Here is a 20,357-nt window from a genome sequence, read left to right as displayed (position 1 = left end):
GGGGGCGGTCGTGGGTGTTGAGCACGGGGGCGGTCGTGGGTGTTGAGCATGGGGGCGGTCGTGGGTGCTGCGCTCGGGGGCGGTCGTGGGTGTTGAGCATGGGGGCGGTCGTGGGTGCTGCGCTCGGGGGCGGTCGTGGGTGTTGAGCATGGGGGCGGTCGTGGGTGCTGCGCTTGGGGGCGGTCGTGGGTGTTGAGCACGGTGGCGGTCGTAGGTGTTGAGCACGGGGGCGGTCGTGGGTGCTGCGCTCGGGGGCGGTCGTGTTTTTATACATGTGGTATACATTTTTGTAATCTGCGATCTCTCTCGCGTTTTTGGAGTGGTTTGCAATTTTCACCACCAATGTAAATATTAAACATTTGACCACTTCCCATTCACAAAATGCAATGAACAGAATTGAGTGTCGGGCTGGTTTATTGGTTCGACATGTGATCATCCTGTGTTTGACAGTCACTCTCTCCTCCGTTCGCTTGACAATTGTCATATCGGTTTCCTTTGTGTCGGACGAACTGTCGGCAGTCTCTAATAGGACAACCAATCCTCCATATCGGCATGATTGACACAACTAAATACACAGCACAAAAATTCACCATTTTAACAAATGTAAAAACAATGACAAAACCCATGTCCTTGTTTCTCAAGACACTTGGTCTCACTTTGTTTGCTCGTCATCCAAAATGGCGGATTGCAAGTTTGGTGACGTCACATGTACACCTCTCCATTTCATGTTCAAATGGCACGGAGGGGACGTAACCTTTGTCATGGATGGCTTTCATAGTTATATAAGAAGTGCAAATAATACGAGGTTCATGGTAATGTGAACTTCTACAACATTAACACAACACTTGGTCTTAAAAAAAAAGTCATATTAAAAGGTAAGAAAGGAATAAAATGTTTAATTTAAAAAAAAAAAAAAGACATTATACAAATTAATAATTCCATCCTGAGCTTGCACATTTTTTTTATCGTTTCAAACTTCCTTTTTCAGAAATACCTTCATGCCTTTCTTTGGCTGAGGTCACAACGAAACATGTGATGATTCAGAAAATGTTTTGTCTCGTGTTTTTAACTTTCAATGATCTTTCACGATTAATTCCGTTCGGGGACATCTTCAGACTAAGTTTGAAAAACGGTGGAGTTATTGACCCCTTCCCTGCTCCCCAAGCCCATCACCCCTCTTGTGGGTTCCATACATCCATCTTCACTTCGCCTTCCTTTCTCCGATTGTTGTCTCTCTTCTCAAACTCCCCAACCCTACCGTGAACTCCCAGACCTTCCCCACGAGTTTCCTTTTCTCATGTCACAGTAATTTCACGTCGTCACCCCGATCTTCATCTAATCGCCAAGTTTGTAATTCATGTGCAGCCTATGGTTGAACATTTAACAAGACTATGAGTAATTGTTCCGTAATGATCGGTGTAAGTATTTGGATTAGAGGAATGCATGGCAAGTAAAGAAAAAGCAGAAGTTCATAACAGCATCATGAAGTGAGTTGAACAGCATCATGAAGTGAGTTTTCTTGTCACATGTATTAAGATACAAATACGAGGACAGGGTTTTGAGCACGAGGCATCATCAGCCTCATTCAAGAGTCTCGTATCCTCCAGAGCAGCAAGTGGAACGACAAGATTCCAATGTGGAGAAGCATTTCTTCGTCTGAAAATTCAAACAAAGGTAAATCAAGGTGTCCATAGGTAAACTCTGTGGATTGTACAAATGTGTACAGTATTTGTGTTTACGCACAAGTACATAATTATGATACATCACACATTCCATTGTCTGTAACTCGTTTTGAAACCATCTTCTGTGGTTGTTCACGATAAACTGCCGTGACCCATGAGGGTGACAAGAGTTCCATTTCCTTCTGAAACTATTCAAATTCATCGGCGAGTCATAACAGCACTCAGATTAACTTTTTCATTGAATTATAATGCAAAAGAGGCACCAACTTGACCCCGGCAGTGGGGCAATCCGGTCGAGTCATACCAAAGACATTAAAAATGGGACGTGCTGCTTACTTGCTTGATGCTTTTGGAGACGTAGTCGAGGCTCGTGGGAGAGCCGGCACACTGAACGGATCAGGACGTAAGAGACAAAAACAGGATGGAAAACACGCACGCATGGAGAAGGAAGCTCCGAGGAAGAAAAACTGGAATATTGGGAGAGATATGGGTGGGGTTCATGAGGGTATAAAAGATAATGGTTTCGGATTGGGGATGACCTGAGATTGTGGTGAACAGCTACCGACCTCTCTGCAATGGAGAAGTGATAAGCCCTGCAAGCTGAGCAACGTGTGAGGCAGGGGAGCGAGCCAAGAGGGGAGAGAGATACTCAATCAAGCTGCGGATGAAAGCTTTGTAGGTGGATAGAAGTTCAGGTGTGCCAAGGAAGCACTTTGTACGACGGAGGATGCCCAGTCGGTGGCTGCCTTTGGAGGCCAATGTTGAAATGTCGTTTGCCCAAGAAATATTGTGGCTGATCGTGAGACCCAGGAGTTCGAATGACTGAACCTCCTCAAGAGGGTTGTTAAGAAAGTAGATACAGGTAGAGGAGTGTTGGTGGGGTGCCAGATGATCCTTTTGGAGAGAGGTAGTGAGAGTGTGAGATTTGTCAGGACTGAAAGACATAATTGAAGTATTTGACCAGTTTTTTTTATTTTATTTCTCAAGGTCTGAAGAGAGGGAAGAGGTTGCAGCCCACCTGCTTGAAGGATGGGGGATGTCATGGCAAAGGGTGGAGTCATCAGCAAATGGATAAAGAGGATTTTACAGAGTCAGAGAGATCATCGATGAATATGAGGAATAGGATTGGGCCCAGAACACTGCCTTGGGGCACTCCAACCTTGACGGAGAGAGAGGAGATGGAAGGATTCCATTTGATGGTGGATGCTAAAGATCCCACGGTGTCTTTCGCGGAGAGTAGGCAAGTTGTCGATGGCACCCTGAACAAATTACATATTCCTACCCTCACGTCAGTCGAACATCAGTCCGGGCTTGTCGGTTCGTGAAAGACTTGGGCCAACTTTCTCCCAGCCAACTCTACAAGAATGTGCAAATAATTGTGTCCATTAAAGAAGATAAGGATGCTTATGAATGTTGAAAAATGTTCCACAGTTGATTTTCAAAACTGCATCGTGCACACAAATTAAAGAAAAAGGATTTGTGTAATAACGTCGTTAATATAATTAAGTTAATTTCGAGCTTTGAGCCCAGAATGGTACCGTGAGAGACGTCAGCCTTTTCGAGTTTGAGTAAGCGACTGCTCGTGAGTGCAGTGAAGATCTTGTCGTCACAGTCGAGGATCGTCATGGCAATGATTGTGAGTCATCCTTCAGCATGAGCCCGGCCCTTTTTTTCCGAAGGATCGGCTTCTTCTTCCTCCTCCCATAAAATCTAAGAGATTTTATCTAAGAGATAAGAGACATAAAATCTACACCACATACGGGTTTGGTGTCCTGAGAAGCTCGGCGCACTGCTTGAAGAAGCTTTGAGCCACAACGTTCTTTTTATCGTCGAGCCGAGTCCCGTGTTCAACATAATTGTTTTCGTGACCTTTACCAACCGCGGTTCAAGTTGATGCATTCTGCTGCTGGGAACTCTGGGGGAAAAAAATGGCGTAAAAAAAAATCGATGCTTCCGCATATTTTGCCGGCTCACCGTGCCTCACCCCGATGTCGGAGCAATTCGAGACTGGTCGCATCGGCGAGAAGGGTCATCGTTCTACCAGCACAGCCATTTTGGAGTATCTCCGTGCTTCCACGGCGGCTCCAGATCCTAACAAAGAAGGCACCTGGTTCGAATATCGCACATTCAAGTTCGCATTTCACACTCGCGGTGCTCTGTGCTGTTCGCAACGGTCTTGCGCTGCTCACACGAACCCATGAACCTGGCTGTGGAAGTGGTCACGTGGACCGACGACTTATCTATGACGTCATTTGGGGCTATCCTGGACGGACTCTCCATGGGGACACAACGGTTCGCTGACGTAGGTCTCGGGACCGCACATGTCACTCGTCCTGCACGCTGTGAAAGCCTCCACTGGGGTGGTAGAGGCTGCTACAGCATATCTCGGCATCATATTTTGCACTCGTGAATTACAGAGCGATGATGAGGGCATACAAGCATTCATCGTCTCCCACACCATGACCAATGTTCAGGACTTTGCCACACGTGAGGCAACAACATCGATCGCGTGACATGCTACGTTGAACGGAGCACCTTCCCATCTTCGCAGCACGTAGCACATGCGGCATCTGTTATCCTTCCTTTGCCTCCCACGGTTTATCAGGGAGACAAAGGCAGGTTTAAATCTGGCATCGTCCCACACGTAACAGGCACGAGCGAGCGCATCGTGTGACGATTTTCACACCCCCCAGCATGATAATCACACATCCATGTCACGTGCATATCTCTTCTGGAAGCCATTCCAGGGAGGGAACCTAGATACCATTGCATGGCTGTGCGTAGCATGGCAGGGTGTCAGACAGAATCAATTGTTGAAACATGTCCAGTGATGTGGGCCTGGTCTCTTGTTTCAGATTGGAAGCATCCATTCATTCCTAATATGGTACGGTATAAACAGGATATCTTCAGTGAAAACCTGCACATCAATGTAACACGGGGTTCTGTGGGCTATGTGAGTGAGATGCGTTGCACATCGATCTAACACGAGGTCCTTCCAGCCACAGGAGCGAGATGTGCTGCACATCGATCTAACACGAGGTCCTTCCGGCCACGTGAGCGAGATGTGCTGCACATCGATCTAACATCGACCTCATGACATCATTTCCCCATTAAGTGCAGGGACTGCAGCTGCTACACTCATGGCCCAATTGTTCCATAAACCGATTGGCCAGGCCTAACGTTCAAATTTCTCCAGCATGTGTCATCAGGCCGATTCGAGCATCCTGCGTCAGATGGCGACCCGTCCAGGATTGTGCCCCGCCAAGCCAAAGAAAAACTCCTCGGAAGCCCGATGCACACAAATGGGCGAAAGGAGTGGGCCTTCTTCTTCTTTTCATCAGGCCAAAGCACTCAGCACAGTGACCACGTTTGACTCACAGTCAAATATGTATTGCTGAAATAGATACGAGTTACCAGTGGTGAATGAAAGTCTTCGTCAGGTAGTTTAGCAAACGGTTGTGGACGCTCTGGACAAAAGCACTAAATTTCCCCCACAAGCTACCCATAGCTTTAGCTTTCCATTTTTTGGAGGAACCACTTCCTCCAAATGCATTATGGTGGCCATCTTGGATTTTCAAGATGACCACCACAAAACGACTGAAATCGATCAAGGTCTCTGCTTCTAAGTCACTTAGGATCATAATGTTGGTGTCTAAACATACATTTTCAGGGTCAAGGAATACAACTATACCATTTAGGATCGTGTCAGATTGGTTATTTGGTCAAAAATAAAACAAGGCTTGGATATTTTCAGTTAGTGTTTTTTCAGGCGGAACAGTTCCATCAACACAGAGGAAAGAAAAAGAAGTGAAACAGACGGAGAAGTTAAGTGACATGTTTTGTGGGATGATTATTTCAGAAGAAATTAATAATTTAATTTATTTTCAGGTTGACCAGCATGGTGGATTGAAACATGTGCTCGATCTTTCAAGAAAAGACTACAGAGCTTCAGAAATTCCCACTCAATGCACAAGAAGCAGGGACAAGTCAGAACAATACAGCTCCTTCCGAAATAACATTAATTCTTTCAGAGACCTGGGCAAATCCCCTTTCATCCCGTTTTTTTAGATGAGAGCTTAACTTTGGAGAAGACATGACTGCAGGTGAACTGGTCAAAAACCGGGGTGCATGGCACAAATCTTTCTCTGTCAAGTTCAGCAAAGAGAAGTTGGAGAGAGCTACCAAAAAGCGTGACAAGGATGATGCTTCAGAGAGCAGCACTTCTGGGGTTAAACGGCCTCGGCGCCAGTCGATTCACAAAATGGTCTGTCTGTTTTGTCATCGAGAGGATGGACACCTACATGAATTTAAAACACTTGGAGCTTATGAGACATAAGACAGATGGCTACCGAGCTGCCGGAGACAGAGTTAATGGCTAGAATAGAAGGTGGCAATGTCAGAGCACTTGAGGCTAAATGTTGTTGCGGTTCAACAAAACTGCATGCCTCTAAGGCAATAGCAGCCAACATACAGTGATCCCCAGGCAGTTATTTCATCAGTCTTCATGCAGTCAGACGTCCCCTCATGTCTAGTTGGTTCACGGGACGAAGTGCATTGCGTGGGTCTCGTAGTTAGGTATATTAACTTGTAGCTATCTCATCTTTTGATTCCTATCCAAACCCTTTCCTTTTAGCCATGGTACAAAACAAGCATGCAAGCACACACCCCATTCAATATGTGATTGATAATAAGCACACCATGATGCCTCACGTGGTTCGGAACCACAAGCCCACTACACACGATAAAACCCACGCATGCATGCGCCATTATTTCATTCAAATCTGCACGCCAATCCCCAACCGGCACTTTACCTTACTTCACACCTCGCTCACCAAAGCTCACCACTTCGACCACAAACGCCTTCCGCACACGGGAAAAATATTCTCGCACCCCCCTCGTACCATTACATCGCTGCAATTTGCCACTCTATATGGAGGAGTACTGTATGACTCGGGCTGTCCTCGGGACCGCGAGATGCTTGGCCAAGCAACAGATGTCAATAGCTCGACCGCATCTCGCCAGGGACATCCCGGGTGAGCACGCGGAATTGAGACAACCCTCATGCAGTCAGCAGACCACGGCAAGACAGGGGCAACGAGGAGGGGTCGCAAGAAGGGTGATCCAGGAGTTTGATACGGGGCCCGGTTGTGTATTTGGCTCATGAAGGGGGGGCGGCATGTGTGGCGGGGAAAGTCCATTGCTATTGGACATTCAGACCGCACTTGGAGCACGTTCGGGGCTCGGGTGCCGGCTCAGGGAGCACACCCTATGTTGAGTCAGGAGCTTCGACCTGTGCCAAAGCAGATGGGCAACTGAGACAACTTCCAGTCCCAGAGCCTGGCAGGGCGTGGCTTGGGCCACTGTGGCCCAATAGAGAAGCAGGATTCGGGTCACAGCATGTCGCTTTGGGTCATCACCCCACCCTTCACCTGGGGCTTATAAAAGGGGGAGCACAGAGCTATTAGCTCTCTTCTCTTCGTTGCCTCTTCTTCGCTGCCTCCCCTTCGCTATCTCTTCACTCAATCTATCGGTAGTGGTGTGCGATTGCCAGGACGTGCTTCTTCTTGAGAGCTTGATCCGGGGCAACTGCAGTGACTCCCTACCGTGCTCTTAACTGGCTGCATGGGGAGGGGGGGGCGGAATGACAGACCAATGTGGAGTGCACATTGCCACGAGCCCCGGCAAAGTGATTAAGCAGGTGTGAAAGAAAAATAATTATATTCATGTATTCTCAATTACATTCACTTGTTGAAATGTTGCTGGTACTTTATAAATTTAATTTCTGTACTATCATCGAATTGGCTGCCAGTAATGTTTCCCCTTTTCCGACAGTCTTTTGACCTACATATTGACATATGAATATCTTACCATGAAAAAGGTCTTGCTCACTGCAAAGAAACAGGCTGACATGGTTGCTTACACTGCAAACTTTTCCATGAGTGTGTTATTCTTTCACTCCCACCCAAAGTGGCCATGTATTTCAGGTCTGAATTCTTTCACCTTGTGCCTATCAGCTCATCCCGTAGTTGAATTGCCAAATGCCTGACGCTCCTTTTTTGGATGCCAAATGAGTACAAGAGGGATTGCTTCGGGATTCCAGTTAGTGAAGTTCATTTGAATGTTTCAGTGAATCGCTGAATGTTCTTGCTCCATATTTATGAAATTAAAGATTCTCTTTTGGTATGCTGATCCATCGTATGGAAATCGAGTTATTTTCCACCACACAGGAGATAACGCGCCACATCTCAAGGTGGGAATGCTCAGGCGGAGCGTCCCATGGAGATACATGCTACACAAACAGACCTTTACATGGCTCGGTTAGGGATCTTTCGCCTCATGCATCTATTCTCCCCTCACTCTATCCACCTCTCTCTACCCCCCATCTTCTTTGGACGCACAAAGAGCATCATTACTGACTTGCAATCCCATTTTCCTCTGGCCCGAAACCCCCCCCCCCTCCACATTGCATTACACACCTCCCACTCCCACACCTTAGACACCACCAGTATTCCTCCCACCTACCTCTCCCTACGCATTCTGGATTGCGTTGGTCTGCCGACCACACCAGGTATTGGGAGGCCATTTATTCTCATCTGCACTTTTTCTTTGAGCTATATCTAATATCTTTCTCAGGTGTGTGTGTGTGTGTGTGTGTGTGTGTGTGTGTGTGTGTGTGTGTGTGTGTGTGTGTGTGTGTGTGTGTGTGTGTGTGTGTGTGTGTGTGTGTGTGTGTGATGGCGTCTGTCCTAGTTTAAGTTAAGATTGTAGAGGTTACAATGGGATAACTCTGCTCTGTGTCTTCTTTTGTAAGCTGTTGCGTTTTGCCGCAATCCAAGAATTCCTTGCATTCCCCTGCTGTACATACATATCCATCCATCCACTGGGACCATACTCTGTGCAGAGCGTTGGTGCTGCCAAAGCAGTCTCCTTGGCTATTGGGTACAATCCTGGACAGGTCGCCACTCCGACACAGGATACCAGCATGCTGGCACTCATTTTGCCGACCTCGGAAGGATGACAGGCAGAGTCAACCCCACCTGGTATTAATTCAACAGCCGAGTGGGATTTGAACTCAGGATACTCGGATCCTAAGCCCACCACCCTAACCATTAAGCCAACACCAGGCATACATACATATAAACCCCATCCAATGTGTCATATTCTTTTCCTCACCATTGTAAATAAATGCTTTGTATAGAAATGTTCCCAGTTCGTTTTTGTCTTTTCCTTCATTGGTCCAGCATGGTTCACACCCTAATTTAGCCACGACTTAATGCCTGGTGTTGGCTTAATGGTTAGGGTGGTGTGCTTTGTATCCTAGGGTCCTGAGTTCAAATCCCGTTCAGCTGTTGAATTAATACCAGGTGGAGTTAACTCAGCCCGTCATCCTTCCGAGGTCAGCAAAAAGAGTGCCAGCATACTGGTTTACTGTGTCAGAGTGGCACCTCCTCCAGGAATGTGCCCATTAGCCAAGGAGACTGCTTAAGCAGCACCAATACTCTGCACAGAGGATGGTCCCAATCTTCTCCTTAGCCAAGACGTTATTCCCCAACGATCTGTTTGCTCGCCGGTACGTGCTTGGCAGTTCCGCTCGGCTGCATCTGATCTGGTACGGTGATCCGGTTTGAGCAAGTGCATACTGAGGGCGTGTCCCTCGGTGATTAGATCACGTGACCTTTAGGTAAATGGTATTCATGAGACGGAGGACCCTAAGTCATGTGGTCAAGTTATTGGTGTTCACGGTCGATTAGCGACCCGCCGCATCGCAAAGTTATTCGTGTGTGACAGCCTGCAATTCCGGAGAGTCATGTGGGAACCCGAGGTAGTTCACCCCTCGTGCCCTTCACCCCCGACCCCAGGTCCGCTTATAATAATCTACTGGACTGGTATGGAGAAACTCCAGCACACAAAAAGAATAGCTACATACAGCTCAAGCAGTTTATTAAATTATTTCCTTTCAACCACAGGTTTGGACACACAATCGTTCCAAAGTGAACTGGAACTCTTCCATGAGCCTCCACCTGACACAAGACTTCACTCCATCACAGTCAAACGACTTGGACCCTATTGTCTGGATCTCCATCTTACCTGCAGCTGAACGAAGTCCCAACAAACAGAGGCTAAGGGTACTTGTTGAGATACATGGGGAGAGTCCATGGATCAGGAGGACAAAGTTGTCCAAATCATCCTGTCTGGTGTCCCTCGGTATGTATATATATATATATATATATTAATATAATCTGCAGGTAATATAATCTGCAGTGCTTAACAGAACGACGGAATCACTACAGATCACCGATGCAGCAAAATGAGCAGGTATCAGGAGGCCCTTCTGAGGAAAAGAAGAAAAAGGCAAGAGCACTTGTGGAGCTCTTTACCGATGTAGAAAACTGTGTGGAAGATGGGACCATCGACTTCAAATTTTCGATCTTGCATCAGCTGTATGAAAACCGGATACCTTGATGTTGATAAGGAGACTAACAGAACCAGATTCAAGGAGAGAGTTCTAGCATACCTCCTGCAAGCACAAGAGCAAAGTGATGGCAAAAAATAAGATTCTGTTTTTTGAACATGGTATGTAGCAAATGCTAAAGCAAGCCACAGCATGCGATTATGAAGGTGATGCACCACTGCTGGCTTCGGCTGCCAAGATAGTGTGCAAAGATATTGTCAGCTACAAAGGTTTCCACTTTGATGGCAAATTTGTCAACAAGGATCAGTGCCATCAACTCTCAAGACCCTTGTGTCTATGCTGTTGAATGGTGCTGACCTGAAAGGCCAAGATTCCACAGACTCGCAGGGAAATGTCACAGTCTCTCAGAACATTCTCTTCAACTTCAAGAAGCATGCGTCGACTTCTACTAATTGTTGACATTCCCTGGATAGGGAACCACCATTGCCACTGTACATCGGAATGAAGATTCACACAGAGACCAGGTCGAAAAAGATCATCACTCGGCTCAATGACTTGGGTGGTCTCCATGTAACCTATGACAGAGTTGTTCAGCTTGAGAGCCAGCTTGCAACTGCTGTCTGTGAGAACTTTCAGGACAAACGAACTGTGGTTCCTGCTCAGCTGCGACATGGACTGTTTACCGTTGGTGCGCTTGACAACTTGGATCACAATGCTTCAAGTACAACTGCTAAAGGGGTCATTTCATATCACAGGCATCAGTCTGTTTCAGTTTCCCACTTCATTTAATTTGGGAGAGAAGAAGAATGACAGCAGACTGCCTTTGGCTGATACCAAGAAGAATCACCAGTTGCCGGACAGCTTCACCATAGAACCGGCTGTGGCTTTGAAGACAGCAAAAGTGTCAGTCCCATGACTGTCAAATGCATCAGTAACAAAAGACGGACAACTGGTAGGTGCACAATTGAAGGAGAAGAGCTGGTTGGAGCATGCGAGACAAAAGATGTTGAAAGATGAAGTTGAAAAAGGTGACACTATTACCTGGCCAGCATTCCATGCCTCCATGCAAGATGCATCAGCAGATCAGCTCACCACCCTTACACATCTCTTGCCCCTTTTCTATGAGAAGGAAGCTACTGCAGCCATGATCAAGCATGGAATTGATGTGCTGCATTGGGCTACATAATTTCTCAATTCTGGAAAGATACCTAGTTATCGCCTTTGATGCACCACTCGATGCTCTTGCCAAGCTCACTCAGTGGAACTGGCCTGACACACACGGAGAGGATAAGTTCATAACAATGTTTGGTGGCCTGCACAGAGATGGTGATGTGGAAAACGTATGGTGACTACTTGGAGGGATCCGGATGGACCAATGCACTGACACAAGCTGGCATTACATCATCAGGCACCGCCGACTCATTTCTCAGGGCCTCACATCTGACGATAACAAGGTACACTCACCAGGTGACTGCTTTGGCACTGGCAAAGCTCCAAGAGATGCTTTTCTGCACACTGAGGAAACACACAGTGATGAAGCCAAGGAGGTGTGGAGGCAGGAAATGGTACAGAAGAGTCCAACATTCCAGTACTGGGATACAGTTCTCAACATGGAACTCCTGGGACTCATCTTCATCAGATTACACCATGAGGGCAATTTTCCTCTGGATGTTGAAAGCCTCAAGGCCTTGGTTCCATGATTCTTTGCTCAAAACCATCACAATTATGCATGGTGGATTCCATTACACATCCAAGACATGGAGAGTCTGCCAGCACCCATTCTCAAAGAGTTTGAGGAGCACAGTCACTGGGTCATCCACAAAACCACCAACAGATTCTCGACCATCCCAATCGACCAAGCCCATTAACAAAATAATGAAGTGGTCAAGGGTCCTGGGGGTGCAGTCAGTCTGACTGAAAATCCTTCAGCCTTCAGGAAATGGATGGTTTCAGGGCCTGAACAAGCAACGTTACTGAGGGGGTTTGAAGAGGACTACCTCCCAAAAGATAAAGACTCAGATTGTGGTTATCATCATGAAGAGGGATTGTTCATGCAGAAAAGTTTCAAGGAGCACGCTGTGAGTCTGGTTCAGGTCATCAATGAGCTGGGAAACCCTTTCCTTGATGACATTGATGAGCTACTGGCACTAGAGTCTAGACACACGGAATGTTTTGGATGAATCTGTGGTGAACACGGTGCGAACAGTACATAGTCAAGGAAATGATCAGCATGCCAAATATTGCAAAGAAGTTATTACTGATCGCACATCCTCCATTCATGAGCCGATTAAGAAGAATGCCCTTCCCCTCTTCAGTTGTCCATGGCAAAAAGCCAAGACCAAACAAGTGGGAAATACCTCGCGACTCAAGGATGATGTTTTTTCTGTTCTCTCACCTGTACATAATGATGCAGCACAGGGTTAGTGACACGAGTACATTATTCAGCCATGAGAACCATCCTTTCCCCGCTTCACTACCTGATGATGGAAAATTGCGCTTTGGAAAGAAATCTGATCTGATGAACATTCTGGCCAAAGACACCCACAATGATCCTCCTGATTCCATTGACATGAAGAGTTCTTGATGGAGCTGCTGATGTGCACTTGCTCCCCACTACCAACATTGTGACATCTGAAGAGTATGCTGATTGGATCTTTGTTCCATACATCATAAAACAACTAGAAAACTCCAAAAGAGTTGATATAGTATGGGACTCGCACATCCTCAGCAGCACCAAAGAATCCACCAGAGAAAAGCGAGGACAAAGGTGTTCGGAGAAAGGTTGTGGGAAAGATCAAGCTCCCAGGAAACTGGACCGACTTCTTATGTGACCCAGCCAACAAACAGGAACTGTTTGCATTCCTTTCCAACAAGAATGCCACTGTGGATTTCCCCGAAGAGAAGGAAATCATCATCACATCTTTTCTTTGAGGAACCGATCAATCCATGACACCATGTGATCATGAGGAAGTGGACACCAGGCTGCTAATCCACTTACACGATGCTCTTCAGAATGGCTGTACCAACTGTCTGATGTACACTGTTGACAAGGATGTAGTGGTGATTCTCATTGGCAAGTTCCATCACTTGATCACCCTGTGCCAAGATGTGAGCATTTGGGTTGCCTTTGGTGTGGGCAAGAACTTTACATGTCATCACATCAATGATATCTATGAAGACCTGGCTTGGGAGAAATCCCTGGCCCTACCTATCTTTCACAGTTTCATGGGATGTGATGCTACATCTGCATTCTTTGGAAGAGGCAGAAAGTCAGCATGGGAGGCTTGGAACTGCTATCACGATGTGACATGTGCCTTCACCTACATGGCACTTCATCCTTACACAGAAATAGAGGTTGGTGCTCAACATTTCCAGATGGTGGAATGCTTCACCATTATCTTGTATAATAAGACCAGTGACCTGCAACATGTGGATGAAGCTAGAAAGGAGCTATTTTACCAGAAGAGGAAGACAATGCAAAGGCTTCCCCCAACACATGACGCACGATTGCAGCACACAAAGTGAGTTGCATATCAGCAGGAATATGGTGCACCAGTGAGCAGATTGAACAACGCGCACCTACTCCAGAAGGTTGGGGCTCGACTCTCAATGAGGACAACAATCCATGAGTTCCTGTGTGGAACATGTTACATGTGGTCTCCAAGGCCTGCATTGAACGAATCAAATGTAGCTGCAAGATTAAAAGTACATGTGGCGCTCGGTGCGCATGCAGAAAGGCACGCTGGAAGTGCACTCAACTTTGCAGTTGCCACTGTGAGAAGTAGGCTGGGAATATAATGCATGTGCAGTGGTGTGTGATGACAATATACCGTCACATTTTCAGTTGATATAGTTACAGTCCTTGCGGTATTTTCAGTGAGGATGGTACATTAACAGTATTGTTATATTTTTTTTCAAGTTTTATGTTCAGTTTCTTTTTCGTGTGAATAAAAATCATCTGTTGCTTTTCTAAATGATATAGTTGTATTCCTTGACCCAGAAAATGTATGTTGAGACACCAATATTGTGACCCGAAGTGGCTTAGAAGCTAAGATATTGATAGATATAGGTTTTTACATGGTGGCCATCTTAAAAATCCAAGATGGCCACCATAATGTATTCAGAGGAAGTAGTTCCTATCAAAAGTGGAAAGCTAAGGTAACGGGCAACATGTGGGAAAAAAAATTGGCGCTTTTGTCCGGAATGTCCATATCCATCTCAAATCCAGTCTGAAGCTGTCTACCTGCAGAATTGCGAGTTTAAGGTTATCAGCACATGGTAATCATATCACACGTAGCCTGGTTACAGTATGGGCAATATGAGAACCATCAGTCCTCCTCCTTTGCAACGGTTAATACTTCATCAGGGTATTGTGTGACCAGTTGTTCAACAATGAACACTCACCAGGTAGCCCACGAACAGAAGGTAAATGATCGATCCAATGCCGGCTGTAACGTACACGGATAGCTTGTTCAGATGTTTGAGGTAGTCGACTATGAAGTACACATTGATGATGCAGACAATGATGATGAGTAGGCCTCCAACAGATTTCCAGAACCTGAAAAATATACCTGCAATGAGGGTCACTGGTACGATGGGAAAGTGAGATTTTCCTTTGTGAATATTAATCAGTATGTAAAGACATATCATGTTTTGTTTTGTTTATTTTTATGATTTCTACCTTCAAAACTGGTACCGAGGAAGGAATTTTCACTTCTCCATTGGGTTGAACGTTTTGTGAAAATTTAAACCAAAGTTAACTAAAACTTCCCAATTTGCTACAACAATGACAACTGTCAGAAATTTCACGTCGTTTCACTGTCATGCCCCAGATTGTGAAAATGACATAAATAATGGAAATATTGTTATCGTAAACTGTGTGTGTGTGTGTGTGTGTGTGTGTGTGTGTGTGTGTGTGTGTGTGTGTGTGTGTGTGTGTGTGTGTGTGTGTGTGTGTGTGTGTGTGTGTGTGTGTGAGTGTGTGTGTGTGTAGGTGTTAGCTGCATACACGGCTTTAAGAACGTGGAACGGAGCCCTCCCAGTACTCAAAGTATCCACGTGTGTGTGTGTGTGTGTGTGTGTGTGTGTGTGTGTGTATTGTACAAGCAGGGGTATCCAGCATTGCCTGGCACTATCGAGTCCCTCCTCCCACCCCTTCCCCCTTCCCCTCCCTCATTCCATCACCCCCCCTCCCCCTTTCCATTTTTGTCGGGTTTTTAACGTTTGGGAAAAAATAAATAATTAAAATTAAATCCACTTTCGATTCCTACCATCCTCCAACCTGCCTCACCGCCTCCAACTTTCCATGTGTCATGGCGAAACCTGCCTCATGAGGGATGAATTCATCGATAAGGCCAAAATAAGTCATGACAAAGATGTTTATCCTCATGACCATGCAATGAATCTGGCGTTTGTTGAGTTAAGTTTATTGAATAGTGTGTGTGTGTGTGTGTGTGTGTGTGTGTGTGTGTGTGTGTGTGTGTGTGTGTGTGTGTGTGTGTGTGCGCGCGCTACATACATATATATATATATATATATATATATATATATATATATATATATATATATATACATATATATATATCGTCATGCGCCGCTTAACGACGTTCCGGGCAACGACGGATCGCATATACGACGGATCTGCCAGCTCTGAAAAAAAAAAAAAATGAAAAAAAAAATGTCGCTGAAAAATTCCTATCGCCGAGTGATGTCGCCGACGGAGCGCTGCCAGTCACATAAATATAGCACGTACAATTATGTTGTATATACAAAATTATGTAAAAAAAATAGCACATACAAAAAAATACAGTACATAATACTTCATAATGATAATAACCGACAGTGTGGCCCTGTTATAATGCGATTGTTGAGGTCCATAAAGTGTCATAGTGAAAAATCAGGGTCGTGCGAAATCGGGATTCAAGGAAATCGGCTTTCAAACTGAACCAATGTTTGCACGTTTACCTTCCAGCAAGTAAATTACCTTTGAATTGAAGAATTCCGCGAATAAATCGTTGTTGTTTGTCGAAATTAAAACACCAATTTATTTTTGGTGAAGCTTTTCATGTTGTTAAAACAATCGCACTGTTCCGAAAATATATAACACAATTGACAGGAGCTCGTTTCTTCATTGAAATGAGAGCGAGAGAAGAACCTTCAGAGTTTAGGCTTTATTCCATTTGATTGGAGCCGCTTCTACGGGCACACCGGGGAATACAGGTTCAGCTCGGAGTACATAAGCAGTAACGTATACATGTGCGATTAATCATTGCAGAATAAATTCGCGTAAGCACGGAGTTCGATATAATCTCCATTCTCACCAGTCAATGAGCACCTTCAGTCAACGAGCATCAAGTGAACAGCCGATGTAAATGGCAATGCCCCGGGGACAATCACCCCGCACCGCGGAGACCTCCCCTTATACGCGAGACGCACAACATGTGATCCCGCGTCATGTCCCTCAATTCACCTCAATTCACCACATTCTCCTCACCTTTAAAATGTAACTAGGGGCCCATCTTACACACCATGATTGCTTTAGCACTATAGGAGTATACATTTCAAGCAACGCGGACTAATAGATCTACAGAAGCATACATGCCAAGCAGTGATTATTTTGAGTTGTAGGAGCATGGAAATGAGCATCGATATATGATATAATGGGCATATAGGAGCATGAGCAGCGAGAATGCCGATAATCCCCTTTACAGATTGAGTCGTCGAGGGGGCCTTATTCGTCGACCTCTCCGGGAGTAAACGGCAGTTTCACTTGAGGGAGACTCCCGATCCTCTTGGTGAGCCTCGACTTGTGCCGGGGATGACTCCTCGATCGCTCTCGGGTGGAACGCGGCAGCCCCGTCGCCCGGCGGAGTTCCTGGGGGGGAAATGTCAGAAGGAGAAGTGCCAGAAGGTGGTGTACCTGCGGGAGGAGTACCCGAGGGAGCCAGATGGCGAACCGACACAGTGGTCTCCCTGCCATCCGGGAGCCTGACATGAGCATACTCTGGATTAGTGTCAATGAGTTCGACCCCCTCCACCAGCGGTTCATACTTGCTTTGTCGTACCGGGCGTTTCATGAACACTGTACCGGGATGGGTCAGCCAGTTGGGCACCGTTTGACCGTCAACATAACGTCGTTGGTGAGTAAACATTCGTTCGTGAGGAGTGGCATTGGTGGACGTGCAGAGCAAAGAGCGTATGGAATTCAGAGCGTCGGGAAGGGTAACCTCCCACCGCTCGGGGCCCAGTCCTCTCGATTTCAGCGCCAGAGTTACGGCTTTCCAAATAACTCCATTATACCGTTCCACCTGCCCGTTTCCTTGTGGGTTGTAACCCGTCGTTCGACTAGTTGCTATGCCGAGCTCTAGTAGGAATTGTTTTAGCCCGGCCGACATGAAACACGGCCCTCTGTCTGAATGTATGTACGAAGGTCTCCCAAACATAGCGAAGAGGTCAGAGAGACATTTCACGACAGTGCCCGAGGTCATATCCGAGCACGGAAATGCGAAAGGGAACCTTGAATATTCATCAACAACGGTGAATATGTATCTGTTGTCTGTTTCGGTCGGCAGGGGCCCTTTGAAGTCGATGTTTAGTCTCTCGAAGGGGGAAGTGGCCTTGATCAGTCTGCCAGATGCCGCGCCAAAGAATCTGGGTTTTAGTTCAGCACAAACAGGGCATGAAGCATTCATTTGTTTAATATCTTCAACAGAATAGGGAAGATTTTGTCTGCGTACGAAATGTGCCATCCTGGTTACCCCTGGGTGGCACAGAGACACATGGAGGTCTTGCAAAGCCTGACTGATTGTTGCCGAACTGTAGACCCGGGAGAAGGTATCTGCAGCAGGGTTTTCTTTCCCGGGCCGGTAAACAATGTCGTAACTGTAGCAAGCTAGGTCTATCCGCCATCTCATAATTTTTTCATTCTTAATTTTCCCGTTATTTTTCCTATCAAACATGAATGCCACGGATCGTTGGTCCGTAACGAGCGTGAAGTCGTTTCCCAGTAAATAATGTCTCCATTTCCGCAGCGCTTCGACGATGGCGTACGCTTCCTTCTCTATCGCTGAGTATCTCTGCTCGCTTCTAGAGAGAGTTCTCGAGAAGAACGCGACCGGCCGCCCAGACTGATTAAGTGTAGCAGCTATGGCGTGATTTGAAGCGTCGGTTTCCACCACGAAGGGCACCGAGCTGTCGATCGATAAAACCACGGACTTACTGATATCATCCTTGAGGTTGTGGAAAGCTCTTACAACAGCGGCATCTGGTGGAAAGTTTTTGCAATGCACGAGGGGATGTATTTTCTCGGAGTATTGCGAAATCCATCTCGCATAGTAAGCGAACATCCCGATCACCCGGCGCATTGTCTGCAAGTCCTGAGGTGGTGGAAGCTCACGGAGCGGGCGCAATCGCTCAGGATCAGGCTTAATTGTGCCGTCGGCTATTGTGTAGCCGAGAAGGTCAATTGACCTTGCCGAGAATACGCATTTCTCGTAGTTGAGAGTCAGATTATATTTTCTAGCAATGCTCAAGAATCTGTCCAGATTCCTATCATGTTCCCTCTGATCCCTACCGCACACTGTGACATTATCCACGTAAACAAAAGTGTCTTTGAGGTTTTCATCTGAGATGATGTCGTCCATAACCCGTTGGAAGCAAGCTACCCCATTCGTGACACCGAAAGGTATTCTCCTGAATTGGTAGAGGCGCCTCCCTGCCTGGAATGCAGTGTAAGGTTTGTCTTCCTCTCGGATGGGAATTTGATGATAGGCGCTTCGCAAGTCGATGGTACTGAATACCTTATAATTGGCCACGCGTTCGACCATCTCATCTATGCGCGGCAGGGGTAGGCGTCGAGTTGGGTGAAGCGATTGACCGTTTGGGAATAATCGACAACCATTCGTTTCTTATGGTTCTGACTGCTGGTTACTAACACCTGTGCGCGCCATGGCGAATCGCTCGGTTCTATAATTCCCTCTTCCAGTAATCGCTTGGTTTCCGAAGTGATGAAATTCATGTCAGCAGTGGTATATCGCCGCGATTTGATCGCCATCGGTTTGCAGACCGGCGACAAGTTAGCGAACAGCTGGGGGGACGTCACCTCCGCGGTGGTCAACGCATTTAAAATTAGACGAGGCTTGCTTCCTCCAAAGGGTATTTCGACGCTCGTGTGCTGCTTGAGGACATTATGACCCAGAATTACGTCTGCGCACAAATCACGAAGCACCAGTACCCTTACATCCCGATGCGTGTACCCTTTTACGTCCAATTCAACATTGCAGTACCCTCGTACGCGGGATTGTAGTGAGGTGGCGGCCATGCATACCGTATTGTCAGTCGGGTGGATTACCCATTTCCTGCCCTTCACTAGCGAGCTGTTGACGAAACTTTCAGAGCTACCGGTATCAATCAGTGCCTCAGCCATATGCCCGTTAATTCGTACGTTGATGATAGCCTTGGATAGATTCCCCGGGGAGGCTGCAGTTAATTTATTCTGCGAGTAGAGAGCCGCAGAAGTGGGTTTATTTCTCCTTAGAGTAGATTTACATACCCTGGCATAATGCCCTTTCTTGTCGCAATTCATGCATGTGGCATCTCTGGCGGGACATTTTTGACGAGGATGCCTTTTGTACCCACAAAAGAAGCATTTACCAACCGGAGCAGTTGCTGAGGAGTTTGACGTGGCCTGGGTATCCGGCTCCTCGGGTGTTTCTCCATCCCCTATGTCTGGCTGTGTCTGTGCCAGTGGGGTTCCTTGAGTTCCCACCGTAGCAGCGTTCATTAGCAGCATCGGTGTTCCAAATGACTCAGATTGCTGCTGAGCCGTATCCATCGCTCGAGCCTGATCAACTACCTTGTCAAGAGTGGGTTGCGCTTTCTCTAGTAAGCGTTGCCGTATGTGGGCTGATCTGAGTCCTTGGATGAATGCCTCCCGTGTGGCTTCCTTTCGGTGTTCCTCGGCGCTTACGGCCCGGAAGCTGCCGTCTTTTCCCAGCTGATTCAGAGCTTGCAGGAACTGATCGATTGTCTCCCCGGCTGCTTGCGTGTGTTGAGAAGATGTCGTATGTATACCTCGTTCTTGGGCTTCACGTAGAGCGCCTGCAGCACGTCAATCGCTGCTTCGTAAGTGTCGCACTCCGAGAAGAGCCTGTACACGCTGGGCGAGACATGATTCACGAGAGCGGCAAATTTGTCGGCTCCCTCCTCGATGATGGTCAGATAGTGTGAGAAGGAACAGAACCAATGCGACCATTTCATTTCTG

General features: G+C 46.7%; 1 protein-coding gene and 1 pseudogene across 2 annotated transcripts in view; one reads left to right on the top strand and one right to left on the bottom strand.

Annotated features, from left to right (window-relative positions):
* Positions 1-396: 396 nt before the first annotated feature.
* Positions 397-20,357, bottom strand: part of LOC147029246 (natural resistance-associated macrophage protein 2-like) — a 118,763-nt gene continuing 98,802 nt past the window's right edge. For both annotated transcript variants that reach the window (XM_085880163.1, XM_085880162.1), the window contains exons 14-15: positions 14,500-14,653; positions 397-1,656 (exon numbers count right to left, since the gene is read on the bottom strand). In XM_085880163.1, coding sequence (XP_085736289.1) covers positions 1,582-1,656; positions 14,500-14,653 — 229 coding nt within the window. In that variant the 3' untranslated portion in view covers positions 397-1,581. The remainder of the gene's footprint in view (positions 1,657-14,499; positions 14,654-20,357) is intronic.
* On the top strand, positions 9,981-11,178 carry LOC147029248 (uncharacterized; annotated as a pseudogene).

Source organism: Eptatretus burgeri, chromosome 4 (genome assembly GCF_056783735.1).
Source record: "Eptatretus burgeri isolate ZD-2024b chromosome 4, Ebu_testis_v1, whole genome shotgun sequence".
Lineage (NCBI taxonomy): Eukaryota > Metazoa > Chordata > Myxini > Myxiniformes > Myxinidae > Eptatretus > Eptatretus burgeri.
This window is presented reverse-complemented; position numbering and strand designations above follow the sequence as displayed.